Source organism: Salmo salar, chromosome 06, assembly GCF_965601325.2.
Source record: "Salmo salar chromosome 06, fSalSal1, whole genome shotgun sequence".
In the NCBI taxonomy this organism is placed as follows: Eukaryota; Metazoa; Chordata; class Actinopteri; order Salmoniformes; family Salmonidae; genus Salmo; species Salmo salar.
The window spans coordinates 76,243,859-76,258,222 of record NC_138296.1 but is presented as its reverse complement, the minus strand read 5'-3'; the positions used below and the strand labels follow the sequence as shown (position 1 = coordinate 76,258,222).

The window sequence follows — 14,364 nt, the reverse complement described above, 5'->3', positions numbered from 1 at the left end:
TGCTCAGACCCACATATTTGTTCTCTACGGCGCTTACTGACTTCTCTCCATAGGTTTACGCACATCTTGTTAGTGCTACCTTTCGATTGATTTCATATAAAAGAATGCAGCCTAGTTGATAGCCTTCATATGGTTTTCATTGCTAATAACGGTGGAAAATTTCCCGGTGGTAATATCGGCTTTCTATAGCCTATAGGGTTATTCGAATAAGTAAGTGATGTGACACAGGCCTATGCCTCTCGAATATTTAAAGACTATTTAAGTAGTTGCATACTGATGCTGTCAAGCCAAAAACCAGATACACAATTCACTGGTCCTTTGTTAACGATTTTTCATTGACTGCTGGAGAAGAAGGGAGTCACTAATACAAAAAGTGAAAGCAAGCAGCCCAGGCAACCATGATGTTGGTTATATTTGTGTAAAGGCTATCAGTGATTGACGAGGATTAGAAAGAGTTAAGGAGATTATCTCGCACATTCAACTGCCACCCCCCCAGCCCCCCACTCACACCCTCACATATGCATTTCAAAATCAAGCCACACCAAAAGTAGCAAACATAGAAAGAAGTGTGTGCAATAAAGCTCATTATACTAAATGTGGAATATCAATATTGTGAAGCAATTATTTCCATTTTAAGACACGTTTACTAAATAGTCAAAGTTTTAGTTTTGATAGGCCTGATGATATCCACCTGCGTAGTTTGCTATTTAACACATTCATTATATTTATATATAATAAACTTAGAGAAGTTGATACTTGGACCAGCTCGAGCATGTTCAAAACTGACTAAACCAAGCGAGCCATGCTGAAGGCAGGTTTAAGTGTGAAAGACTTGACAACGACTAATTGCAATTAATTACGAAATTGTACCCCGCCCTTGTCCGTTTAAATCGACACTTTCAACGTCCATATGTCCTCTAGGGTACCGTGGGAATGTTCATAATTAAAAAACAGAATTATGGATTTCTGGAGTTAGCGGGCGAAAGCGCAGCAAGCTGTCAAGGTCAGGGTGTCACTGTCAATGATGCGGTCTACGGGTGCGATCGTCCCCTCGCCCCGGCACACCCTGCTCCTCAGACAGAGAGGAGAGGCTGCATCTTTCCGCCCCGGCGAGCGGGCACAGGGGGGCCAAGGGAGGAGACCACCACACTGTTCTAGTCTACATTAGCGTGTGCATCCCCGACCCAGAACCCCTGCTTCGTTCCCGACTACTAAAGGGCGATGGGAACCGCTGTCTCTGTCTGTCACACAGCCCTGGTAGATGAGGGGGATGCCCAAACCGTCTACCATTGACACTCACTCAATGATAATCGATCGACATTCGTTTTAGGCAATAGTAGTAACAACACACTTGCATATTCTTAAACTCAACAGGTGCACATTCAATTGTGCTCAAACTCTACCCAAAGAACCATTGGATAAGGCTATGTGGAGTTGACAAAAGCAGCTTAATTTAACCAAACCTATCAAACACTTTATAAATATGTTAAGTATCCTATAAAGAGAAAGTTGCACCTATTGATACATGTCTATTAAAACACCAGAGACGCAGCAATCAGATAGAGTGTAGAGAGATGAAGAGAGAATCGTTCAATAGCCATGCACAACACCCCTTATTAATTCACATAAATCTAAAGCGCGGTGTTTTCTTTCCACTCCCAGTTACAACCTCTGCGCGAGCCTTCGGAACTCTTACTTCACTTGCCTCAGAGCGAGCCGCCTGAGTCGGGTGACGTCATCCTGGCACACAAGAGTTGGGAGTAGAAAGCAGGGACAAGCTAAGTGGGTGAAGGAAGTGGAGTTCTCCACCCTCCGCCTTCTCTGACACTTCTCATAAATATTACTAAGCTTTCATCTAACGACTCACAGCAGAAAGTCACCTCTGCTTCGGGTTTGAACAAGCATTATTTTACCAGTCGTTGTTTATCAGTTAAGAAGAGCATTGTTTTTTGTTGGTTTAGACTATTTGTGTTCCGTGGCTTCTGGACTCTCTTGGTAGACAGTCCGTCTGTTTTGGTGCGCCGCTACGGCAGTTTTTTACCCAACTTTGTGCGCCTTGTTGCGCTCTGCGCAACCAAGGAGCCTTTGCCTCTCGCCCGGTGTAGACGGCTCTCTACACGGCTATCGCGCTGCTGTCCGCACAGCCAGGACTTTGTGAAACTCAACGTCCAGTACTTGCAGATACTCCAAAATCCATCTTGATAGCTGGAATTTTATAATCCTTGGAAAATATACAGTTGGGCGACTCAGGAGTCAGGACTTTACATACATCTATTCGTTTCAGCGAAAACTGTACATTTCATGTTTTGATATCGTTCAGCTGATGCTTTTGCACAGACAGAGGATTTTGATTCTGAAAATAGAAAATAAACGACAGTGTCCACGATGAGCAAACCCGCCGGGTCAACAAGTGGGTGTTTGGATATTCTGAATGTTAAATCAAGTAAGCATACTAAAGTTTATCTTTCTTCTTAAATTATAATTGGTTAGTAAGGTATTTATCATTGTTATAATGCAAACATGTATGAATTGGAAAGTAATAGGATATTATGTGAAAGGCGTTGAAACATTCCGAAATGAAGTCATCGACAGTTTGCGTTTACCTTGGAGTTGCGGTAGGATACATCTGGTAACCCATTTTATAACTTCAACTATGAAGTCGGTTTTGTACAATAATTGTGCATGCTCTTAGGCCTACTTAAAAAAGTATATTTTTATTTTACAACGTAATTTCATAGGAATGGTACTAGGCCTAGCCTATCCATTAATAAAACTAAATTGAGCGCTGTAGGCCTATGCTTCTTCGTTTTCGAGTTTAATTCCAGTTATTTGTTGTTGATAAGTACGGCATTATTCTCTCATAAAAATAACACTGCATATTTCTGCTTGTTTTGCGATGTTTATTTCTAAAAAGATGAGTAAAAGTAAAACATGTAGGACTAAATGTTCCTGAAATTTTGTGCGAAACACCCAAACTATCAAACTATGATTATGTCTATTTGTCAATATGTCTATTTGTCAATGTGTGTGTTTGAGTGTGTGTGTGTGTGTGTGTGTGTGTGTGTGGTGTGTGTGTGTGTGTGTGTGTGTGTGTGTGTGTGTGTGTGTGTGTGTGTGTGTGTGTGGGGGGGGGGGGGGGACATACACAAATCATTTCCCTTGCATTTTTTTATTTATTAATTATGTTCTATGGTTGAAAAAGATGCAGGACTTTATGGGACTTTGTACATCATAAATTAAAGAAAACATGTGTGTGCAAATAACTGGAATAATGAGACAACAACAATTAGCCTGTATTGTATATTCTGTAGCTTAATGCATGTATTTTTGTTTGTTATTTTGTTAAGTGTTGCTAAACTGCATTAAGCACGTACAAACGAAATATGACTATAACGCATATAGTTATTATTTGTTTCACCAACGGCAAATCTCAGAAAGCAATCTACAATTATTCACTTTCATACTGCTTTTAAATTAGAATAATTCACAATTGTTGTAGCATAATATTGCATGCTTTCCTCCAAGTTCATTGCACACATTGTGGGTGGTCACAAAAACATTTCCCTCAGTTAGTAAAACTCAGTCTAACTTCTTTCAGCAGGTTTTGGGGTTGATGGTAATTACGGTAATGGAATATGCCATATATCTTTAAGCAATTACGGCACACAATGGCGACGACTGGAACCCCTATTGAGAGAAGTTAAAGACGTGTTCCCCCCACACACCAAAATCAAACTTCATTTTTATTTCATAAAATGTTCCTCCAACAGCTTTATGGGAAATGTGCCCGTTATTAGTGCATAATTATAATTGTCTAACGAGGACATTGCGATATTGGATTCATTCCTTATATGATGCCTATACGCCTACTTCTTGGCGTATAAACTTTTCAGTGGCGCAGTTAGGCTATCGCCCAACGTTAATTGATTGTTTCGACGGTTTATAAAGTTTTTTTTTTTTAAACGAATAGTTTTGAGCAACTTAGGCCTATTTATTCGTTTTTGTTTTCAATCCTTTATAAAACCACGTGATATAGAAATGTAATTGCCAACGACTTCTTTGGTACTCTTTGCATAATTGGTGTGTTGAAGTCCCAAATCCTCGCCGAAGTCGATTGTTTTTGATGCTCTGTCGTTATGGGGTCGTATCCGAATTCCCATGCTACCCTTTTTGACGGGTCACTGCATGGTGAATCAATGAGCAGGTGGCAAAACGTCAGTGTAATTACATAGCCTTCTTTTCCCTCCATAAAAAAGACTCCCTCATATACATACAAATATACTTCTTTTAAATAGATTTGAATAAAAAATCTTTACAGAAATCACTTTTTTTCATTTTCTCCGGGGTCGATTTACATACACTTCATTTGAGTTGGTGAAACGAGTTGGTGCGCATTATTCTCTGTGCCGTGTCACTCCCTAATCCGCAGGCCTACAGACCTGCGGGATAAAGCAGCTGTCGAGTCCCATTATGAGGGGGAGTTGGCAGCTTGTAGAGATCGGGGCAGTCAGACGAGGTTCAATGGGGAAAATCATTAAGTTAACACTTTCCCTAATGTCTCCATTGTGTGCCCCCTGGAATTGTCTTTAGAGACCTCAGATATGACGCTTCCCACAACCGAACTCACAAGAAACTTGCGGGTGCATTCCCATGGCCGGACGGCATATGAAGACACTGTACACTGTCTGTTGTCACGTAACTGTGTATTTTGTTTTGTCCTCCTTCATTGAAAGGGAGGGAGGGGTGATGAGGAGGAGGGGTACAAGGCATGAGTTTGGATGCAACATTTATTCAGATAGGTGCTCTTTCCAAGCGCAAAACACCTTTCTGAATCTTGATCTTAAGGAACAACGTACATTAACTTTCAAAATTAACAAATATCAATGAATGAATTTGTATTTATTCTTTCCAGGTCGTATCTTGGATATCCCGTGTAAAGTGTGTGGGGACCGGAGCTCTGGGAAACATTATGGCGTGTACGCGTGTGACGGCTGCTCTGGCTTCTTCAAGAGGAGCATCCGCAGAAACAGGACATACGTCTGTAAATCAGGTTCTCAGGTAATATGCCTAACTACAGTGTTTTTCCAATTTAATGTTAAACCTATTTCAAATGCAGGTGGGGACGTTATCCTAAATGTATCCAAACATGACGCACACATTGGGCATTTTACGCATGGTCATGTTGCGTCTTTATCGGCCAGTCTTGAGTCTGCAGGGTTAAATCTCTCCTAAGACTTGTCTCTGTGAGCGGCCAGCCACCCAGGGCACGACAGGGCCTAATTGCATCGCCACCCAAGGCCATTGACTGGCGCTAAACACAGTCCTGCTTTAATGTATCAGGTGTAATCCAATCTAATGTAATGACACTAACCCGAGGATTTAGCCAACAGTGGGCGGAATAGCCCTACTTATCCTCGGAGATGAGACTGCTGCTGAGCCGCGGGGGATCGAGTCAATAGCTGTGATAATAACACATCCTTCACCTGTAGAATTGCGTCCCAGGAAAATAACTGTTTAAAGGTCCAATGCAGCCGTTTTTTATCTCAAAATCAAATCATTTCTGGGTAACAATTAAGTACCTTACTGCGACAATTACAATTGTCAAAAAGAAACCAAAACAGCTTGTGAGGAAATAGCAAATCCTCAAGCAAGAATTTGCTAGGACTGTCTGTGAGTGGTCTGAGTGGGGAGGGGAAACTGAAAACTATCTGTTATTGGAAGAGAGGTTTGGAACTCTCTTAGTCTATGAACTAATTTACTGGCTGGTAATATCACCAGGCAGGCCAAACTCCATCCCACCAAGACAATACTATTTTCAAGCTCTTATAGTAAAAGGGCATTATCATAGTTTTCACAATTTCACAGTATTATCCAACCGCATGGCGTGGAAATATATATAAAACACGTGAACATCACGTTTTTGACTGCACTGGGCCTTTAACAGCCATTCGCTTCTCCCTCAAACACAGCATGTCATTCACTCACTGTGCCAGAGCCTTCATAGTGTTAAGATCATCGTTGGGGCGGCAGGTATCCTAGTTGTTAAAGTGTTGGACTCGAAACCGTAAGGTTGCAAGATCGTATCCCCGAGCTGACAAGGTAAAAATCTATAGTTCTGCCCCTGAACAAGGCAGTTAACCCACTATTCCAAGGCCCGTTGTTGAAAATAAGAATTTGTTCTTAACTGACTTGCCTAGTTAAATAAAGGTTAAAAAAACATCTCACTATGTATCTTTAGCAGCCGATCTGTTTTCCAGAGTCTTCGTTAGTAACGTTGCTCTTAAAAACATTCCCAAATCTACGAGTGATCCAGACCACTCATTGAGCAACCAAAGAGCAGCATTAGATGTTTTTTGCCCTTCCGCATCACTTTATCTACAGAGGATCTCCGCTAAACATAGAATCAAGATGTTTAGGCTTTAGGTATATCTGTCTGACTGACCGCCGATAAGTTCAGAACAAAGTTAACTCTAAATACAAAGTTGCCAAAGTACTTGCAATTTTTGCAAACAAGTGAAAGATAAAACGATGCTTTAAATGAAATCAGAGATCACTGCATTAAAAGATAAATAGGCAACATGGGCCTATATATTTAAATCATACTCCGTTATTTTTTGCGACTAGGCTACTGTCTGTAATTTTGCCTGAATATGTTGCCTGATGTGTGACAATATGCATTATTATTGGGTAAGGATAATAACCGCTTCAATATTTGCAGACATAGGTGGTAATATCTCTCTAGTCTAGGAGCCGATCCGTCGTCGGTATTGTGGAATAATTATAATATGTTAAAGAGAGCAGCGTTGCTTTTCTTTAGATCCTATCAGTTTCGACACATGGTTGAACGACGCAATTAGCGAACGTTTTTTCTACTTGCTTAAAAAGTTGCCTCGTAAATAACGATACAACTGGTAGGCTACGATCATCGTAATGGTTAATTTACATCCCTACAGGGAAACGAGGCCCAGAGCAATAACATTTAACTGTGATTCTCTCTCTCTCTCGCTCGCCCCCCTCTCTCTCTCTCTCTCTCTCTCGCTCTCGCTCTCCCCCCCACCCCTCTCTCTCTCTCTCTCACACTCTCTCTCCCCCCTCTCTCTCTTTCTCTCTCTTTCTCTCGTTTCCATTATAGGGAGGATGCCCCGTGGACAAAACGCACAGAAACCAATGCAGAGCCTGCCGTTTGAAAAAATGTCTTGACGTGAACATGAATAAAGACGGTAATAGGCTTAATTTAATTATTATTTTGGCTACACGCCGGCAGTGACATTTCGGTTTGAGGCGATCAAATCGGATGGAAAAGTGTATTTAACGTAATCAGCTGAGAGCGGGGTAAACAGAGGACGTATTCATAACATTCTCATAAGAGGCAAAGCCTTTTACCTCACCGAGCTTTGAACAAAATAAGAACTTTGATAAATAAGGCATTCACAGACGAGTAGGTCTAGTTTACTAAAGAGTATTGTCCCTGCTCTCCAATTTGACAGCCGTTCAGCACGAGAGGGGTCCCAGGACGTCCACCATACGCAAGCAGGTCGCCCTATATTTCCGGGGGCACAAAGAGGTGAACGGTTCATCGACCCACTTCCCGGGCTCGAGCCTACCGGGGCCACCGTTTTTCACTACAGTCACGCAATTGGAGCCACATAACTTGGAAATGAGTGCCGTAGCCAGCACGCCGGAGAGGCAGGCCATCGTTGGACTGGCCCAGCCCACCCCGAAGGTAAGCCCCTGTCCTCGGCTCACCCTTCACTCACGGAGCTGCGCTATGTGCCCAATGAGTCAAGGAGTACAACCAAGCAAGTTGGAAAAACACAACGTGCTTCTTTCTCAACTTTTAAGAGGTTTAGAAGTTGACATTCCGGTCCCGATTCAGCAGCTTCGAGTCACACAATATCTAATTCATATTTTCACCTCCATCCAACGCAGGCAACATGAGTTTATAATTAGACCCACAGCTTAATCTAGTGTTGGTGCTTTGAATTTTATGAGATACACACATATTAGTCACAAATGTGACACCAATGTATTTGATCACGATATTTATTAGTCCTATAGCACATTATTTTATTCAAATGGAACCCCGAGGCCCTATTTGTTTATATTGACCTCCTGCGTTGCAGTACCCTCACGAGGTCAGTGGCACGCCCATGTACCTCTACGAGGTCGCTACGGAGTCCGTGTGTGAGTCAGCTGCGCGTCTGCTCTTCATGAGCATCAAGTGGGCCAAGAGCGTGCCCGCCTTCTCCACGCTCCCCTTACCTGACCAGGTAAGCCACTATATTCAGTATGGATATTATAGGATATATATTAGCCAATAAGTTACATTATTAGGCTATCCATTTCCAAAAATAAAATGTGCAATTGCATAGGCCTAAATACAGTAATCAAATAATATAACTAATGTGTTCAAACCTTAATTCTCTATCAATATTTTCTTGGAAGTATTTTAGGCATGCTCATTGTGCGGCGCTGACTGAGGTTTGTAATCTGTTTTACAGCTGATCCTGTTGGAGGACGCCTGGAGGGAACTGTTTGTTCTGGGCATAGCGCAGTGGGCCATTCCGGTGGACTCCAACACCCTGCTCGCTGTTTCCGGTATGTAACCCATATGACCAATCAACAGGTTAACTCTATTTAACCGATTAGATTTAGGCTACTTACTATCATACGTTTAGATTATTTTCGTTTCGATTCCATGGGATTTAAATGTGGCGTTGGAAGGAAAGCGAAAATAGAGACAGATTCTCCATTCCATTTATTTGAAGGTATGAACACAGACAACACAGAGTCCCAGCGGTTGAATAACATAATCTCAGAAATACAAGCCCTGCAGGAGGTCGTTACTCGCTTCAGACAGCTGCGTCTGGACGCAACCGAGTTCGCCTGTTTGAAGTGCATCGTCACGTTCAAAGCTGGTGAGTTGAAGGGGGGGGGGGGGGGGGGGGGGGGTCATAAAAAATGATATTAAAATAAATGATCCTCACTAAAATCACAAGAAGGCAGGGTTGGGGTTAATTTAATTTGAATTGCAGTCAATTCAGCAATTCATTGAAATTCCAATTCCCAATTCCAACTATCTTCCATGCTTTTTAATAAGAAAAATGTGGAATTGGAATTTGGTTTACTCTGAATTTACTGGAATTTAAACGGAATTGTCCCCAGCCCTGCAAGGTCAACAATAGTTTAGAAAAAAAAAAATTATAGCCAAGGATGTTAATGCCAAAAACAAAATAGATATGTTTTTTTTTACATTTCAATGCAGATGTCTGAAGTACTTTGACCATCAATATGAAATGTATATTGACAGTTATGCATTTGTCAGGTACATGTGAATATAATGGCAGTCAGTAACCATATTGTCTGTGCCTTTTCCCTTCAAGCTGTGCCAACGCATGGCGGGTCAGAGTTGAGGAGTTTCCGCAACGCCAGTGCCATCGCTGCGCTACAGGATGAGGCACAGCTCACCCTAAACAGTTACATACACACCAGGTGAGACATTTGATAAAAACTAACAGTTTAGAAATGATTTATTTCTTAACAGATATGCAGACACTTGTTTATTTAAGCTATTTGTTCACTATACCAAAATACTTGGCACACAAGTGTCCAGCCAATATGGGCATATTTCTGTACAGTAGGCTATTATGCACAGCAAGATAGGCTACACTGCAAACAAAATGTAGCTGTTAGAACATCACGAAATGGTCGCCTAATGCCATCAAATGTTGTGCCATGATCCTGTGGAGGTTTTGTCTAGTTTCTGGTTTGTTGCGTCATTGCCCTGTGGATGTTTGCTGATTCCTACAGATTTTTGGGTTCTAATACCATTATATGGTTAACAGTAATGTGCATTATCTTGAAAACTGCAATGAAAGTATATGCGCTGTCCCTGTTTTGCTCCCTTTGTGCTCACGAAGTAGAGGAAGAGGTGCATTAACTGAAATGTTTCTTTTTTTAAGTATGCAAGTCAGTTAAGAACACATTCTTATTTTCGATGACGGCCTAGGAACAGTGGGTTAACTGCCTTGTTCAGGGGCAGAACGACAGATTTTTACCTTGTCAGCTCAGGGATTCGATCTTGCAACCTTTTGGTTACTAGTCCAACACTCTGACCTTTCCATTACTTGAACGACGAAGGATTGATTTATTCCCAGTTTTTGAGTCTTAACTTTTTAAAAGATACTTGATGAGAAGAGTATTGTCCAACCCATCGGGTATCTCACTGCACCCTCATATGTCATGTCTTGAAATATACAGACAGACGAATGAAAGGTACATTTACACTGCAATTCTTCTGACATCCATCTTTCCAACTCCGCCCATAACTTTTGAATTTTGTAACATTCCCAGAAGGCATAAATTCAGCTTTGTGTCAGTATAACATTTATTTGATCAACTCTCAATCTTGAGCAAATGGCACCACTTTACAACCGAGTGTGTAGGCTAATAAGGTTTAGAGATGATGCACCAGCGGAGCGTATAGCGCCCCATTCACCATGAACACATCAAGTAGCCTAGACCTATAGACGGAACATATTTGTAGGACATTACATTTACTGATAGATTAATCACCAATCAACGCTAACTAGCAACAAAATCACATTTACAGTTAGCAATCTAGCTAGTGTAGCATAGGCCTATAGCTTAGGCCAATATGCACAAAAAAGATATCTGTTGAGCAAAAATATAATATTTAGAGTTAGCAATCTAGTTAATGTGTTTTCAGTTCCCACTTCCTCAGGTGGTGCATTTTGTAGCATATAGGCTAGCCGAGGTCAATATGAACAAAAAAGATGTAGGCAAATGAATCACTTTAGTGCCCTAAAGAAATCGGATCATTCTGAATCCCAATTTGACAGATGGCACATGAAAATATCAATCATACATTCCTTGGAAATGTTAGATGAACTAGCTAACTTATTTCTTGAATCATACAATCTCAGTTGAATAGAATGTATTCTAGAGATCTGCCGCTAATGGAAAGTAATTGTGATATAACTTTTTGTCCATATCGCCCAGCTCTATGAGCGCATCCTAAAAACATACTTGATTACATCTCGATCCCCACAACTAACAGGGTAGGAACTAGACAGACTCTTATTGGGGACCATGACACAATGTCTTGCCTGAGCAAACTAGGACCTGTGTGAAACATTCCTGTGTGGTCATTGAATGTCATGAGGACCTCCTGTCAGAGCCAAACGGGGACGTTCTCGAATGGTCATTAATCATTTATTGTAACCTTCTGTCGGTAGCAGACCAGGACCTTTACTGCATGTCCCCTTGAGTTTACTGAATGTCCTGAATATAACGCCCCATTGGAACAACCCGGGGACCTTTTTGTAACGTACCCTAACGATCATGCTGCGTCCTTATTGTAACGTTTTGTCTGTAATAATCCAGGACCTGTCTGAAACATTCCCTTGCAGTTATTGAATGTCCAGAGGATGATGTTCTGTCAAAACCAAATAGGAACCTATTTCTAACGCTTCCTGGTCATCAAAATACTTTATTATAACGTTATAGTGCGACCAAACTAGGACCTGTACTGAACGTCATCTTATGGTCCCGAGGTTAACGTAATGTTTTGATGTTCCTATAATGTTCAAAGAACGTCAGTGCGAAAGCATCTCACCAAAACCCTAAAATGGACCTAATGGGAACGTTGCCTAATGTCCTTAGGATGTTCCGTTTGCTGGGTACTTGGTCAATTCATATAAACTGTTACATACAAGCAAAATGTTCAGGGAGTCACTGTGCAATTAGAAAACAGTCACAAATGAAATTTAAAGGAAATGAAATAATTGCATCTTTCTTGTTTTTGTTATTGTAGATATCCAACTCAGCCCTGCCGCTTTGGGAAGCTGCTCCTGCTTCTACCAGCTCTGCGGTCAGTCAGCCCGTCCACCATAGAGGAAGTATTTTTCAAGAAGACCATCGGGAATGTGCCCATCACAAGGCTCCTGTCTGATATGTACAAATCAAGCGATATATGAGTTTATTTCCCCTGCTTTCGAGTGTCTGCAAATGCTCAGACACAAATGTTCTAATGAGCGCATGGCAAGTTGAACTTTAAGAACTGAGTAATTTGTAAATTACATGCATATTGAAGACAGTAAAAAAGCTTGATTTTACCAAGTAGAACAATCATCTTTGGGTTAGGCTTAAGTTTTGAGGATGTAATTTCCCTAATAGAATTGCCTAGCCAATTTAAGTAGGTTACAATTTCACAAAATACTGCAATCTCTGGTTTTTACAAAATAAGGATAATCTTCAATTGTAAAGACTTTTACAGTGGAATGAGCCATCTGTCCATAATTGATGAACCTATAAAAACATGGAGATGTTTTTGAGTGTCTCTAAGACCAATGAGCTTCACAACAAATGCCCTTTCAATCTTTTATTGCATTGTTCAATCTGAGTGAATGGAAGAAACCAAAAAAGATTACTCGCAACTCGAGCCACGGTCAAATGTGATATGGGTTGCACTTGACCCAGTGCTGAAACCAAAGGCCGTGGAGCGTCACAACTGCCGAAGAGGAGGCACCACCTCCTCAAGATGGGACAACACCGACTGTTCTCTACAAGCTTGTGTGATGATCCCATACACTCAGAGGATTGAGAGGAAAGAGCCGATCAGGGCCCAATATTTTTTATTTTTGAATCTATCTGGATTTCGCCTATCAGATAGGATTAAATGTATAGAAATATAATCAATAGAATGGGAGTCCCCATTCAAGTATATGATTAGTCTGTTCTATTAATTATATTTCTATGCATTTAATCCTCCCCGATAGGGGAAAACTATATACAGTACCAGTCAAAAGTTTGGACACACCTACTTATTCAAAGGTTTTTCTTGATTTTTACTATTTTCTACATTGTAGAATAATAGTGAAGACTACATGATGAATCATGTAATAACCCAAAAAGTGGTATACAAATCAAAATATATTTTATTTGAGATTCTTCAAAGTAGCCACCCTTTGCCTTGACAGCTTTGCACGCTCTTGGCATTCTCTCAACCAGCTTCATGAGGTAGTCACCTGGAATGCATTTCAATTAAAAGGTGTGCCTTGTTAAAAGTTAATTTGTGGAATTTATTTCCTTATTAATGCGTTTCAGCCAATCAGTTGTGTTGTGACAAGGTGGGGATGGTATATAGAAGATTGCCCTATATGGTAAAAGATCAACTCCATATTACGGCAAGAACAGCTCAAATAAGCAAAGAGAAACGACAGTCCATTACTTTAAGACACAAGTCAATTCGGAAAATGTCAAGAATTTTGAAAGTCACAAAAAACATCAAGCGCCATGATGAAACTGGCTCTCATGAGGACCGCCACAGGAAAGGAAGACCCAGAGTTACCTCTGGTGCAGAGGATAAGTTCATTAGCCTCATAAATTGCAGCCCAAATAAATGCTTCACAGAGTTCAAGTAACAGACACATCAAAACATTAACTGTTTAGAGGAGACCGTGAATCAAGCCTTCATGGTCGAATTGCTGCAAAGAAACCACTACTAATGGACACCAATAAGAAGAGACTTGCTTGGGCCAAGAAACACAAGCAATGGACCTTAGAATGGTGGAAATCTGTACAAATTTTAGATTTTTGTGAGACACAGAGTAGGGGAACGGATGTTCTCTGCATGTGTGGTTCCCACCGTGAAGCATGAAGGAGGAGGTGTGATGGTGCTTTGCAAGTGACACTGTCTATGAATGATTTAGATTGCAATGCTCACTTAACCATCATGGCTACCACAGCATTCTGCAGCAATACACCACCCAAATTGGTTTGCACTTAGTGGGACTATAATTTGTTTTTCAACAGGACAATGACCCAACACACCTCCAGGCTGTATATGGGATATTTTACCAAAAAGGAGAGTGATGGAGTGCTGCATCAGATGACCTGGCCTCCACAACTACTCAACCCAATTGAGATGGTTTGGGATGAGTTGGACCGCAGAGTGAAGGAAAAGCAGCCAACAAGCGCTCAGCATATGTGGGAACTCCGTCAAGACTGTTGAAAAAGCATTCCTCATGATGCTGGTTGAGAGAATGCCAAGAGTGTGCAAAGCTGTCAATTTGTGGCTACTTTGAAGGATCTAAAATCTATTTAGATTTTTTTTTTTAATTGGTTACTACATGATTCCATGTCTTCACGATTATTCTACAATGTAAAAAATAGTAAATATAAAGAAAAACCCTTGGATGAGGTGTGTTAACTTTTGACTGGTATTGTGTGTATATAACTGGCCCTGAGGACTTGACAAAAGCTGTTTTAAGCTCTCAAATTTAGAAATAAAACAAGTAATTGTAATGAGCAGGGTTCTATGTTTAAGGCTGAGTGAAATGT

General features: G+C 40.9%; 1 protein-coding gene across 1 annotated transcript; it reads left to right on the top strand.

The window, feature by feature from the left end:
• The first annotated feature begins 1,689 nt into the window (after nt 1-1,689).
• On the top strand, nt 1,690-12,509 carry LOC106607971 (nuclear receptor subfamily 2 group E member 1). Its single transcript, XM_014205507.3, has 9 exons — nt 1,690-2,443; nt 4,913-5,058; nt 7,133-7,220; nt 7,488-7,723; nt 8,124-8,270; nt 8,502-8,598; nt 8,769-8,918; nt 9,384-9,492; nt 11,837-12,509. The coding sequence occupies exons 1-9, from the start codon at nt 2,386-2,388 to the stop codon at nt 11,997-11,999; spliced, it is 1,194 nt and encodes a 397-aa protein (XP_014060982.1). The 5' UTR covers nt 1,690-2,385; the 3' UTR covers nt 12,000-12,509.
• Nucleotides 12,510-14,364: the final 1,855 nt, after the last annotated feature.

Excerpts from the sequence above, each read along its gene's own strand:
- LOC106607971 (XM_014205507.3), top strand. The coding sequence starts at position 2,386 with ATGAGCAAACCCGCCGGGTCAACAAGTGGGTGTTTGGATATTCTGAAT. Across the intron at positions 2,444-4,912 it reads TATTCTGAATGTTAAATCAA|GTCGTATCTTGGATATCCCG; the intron begins GTAAGCATACTA and ends TATTCTTTCCAG. Across the intron at positions 8,599-8,768 it reads CACCCTGCTCGCTGTTTCCG|GTATGAACACAGACAACACA; the intron begins GTATGTAACCCA and ends ATTTATTTGAAG.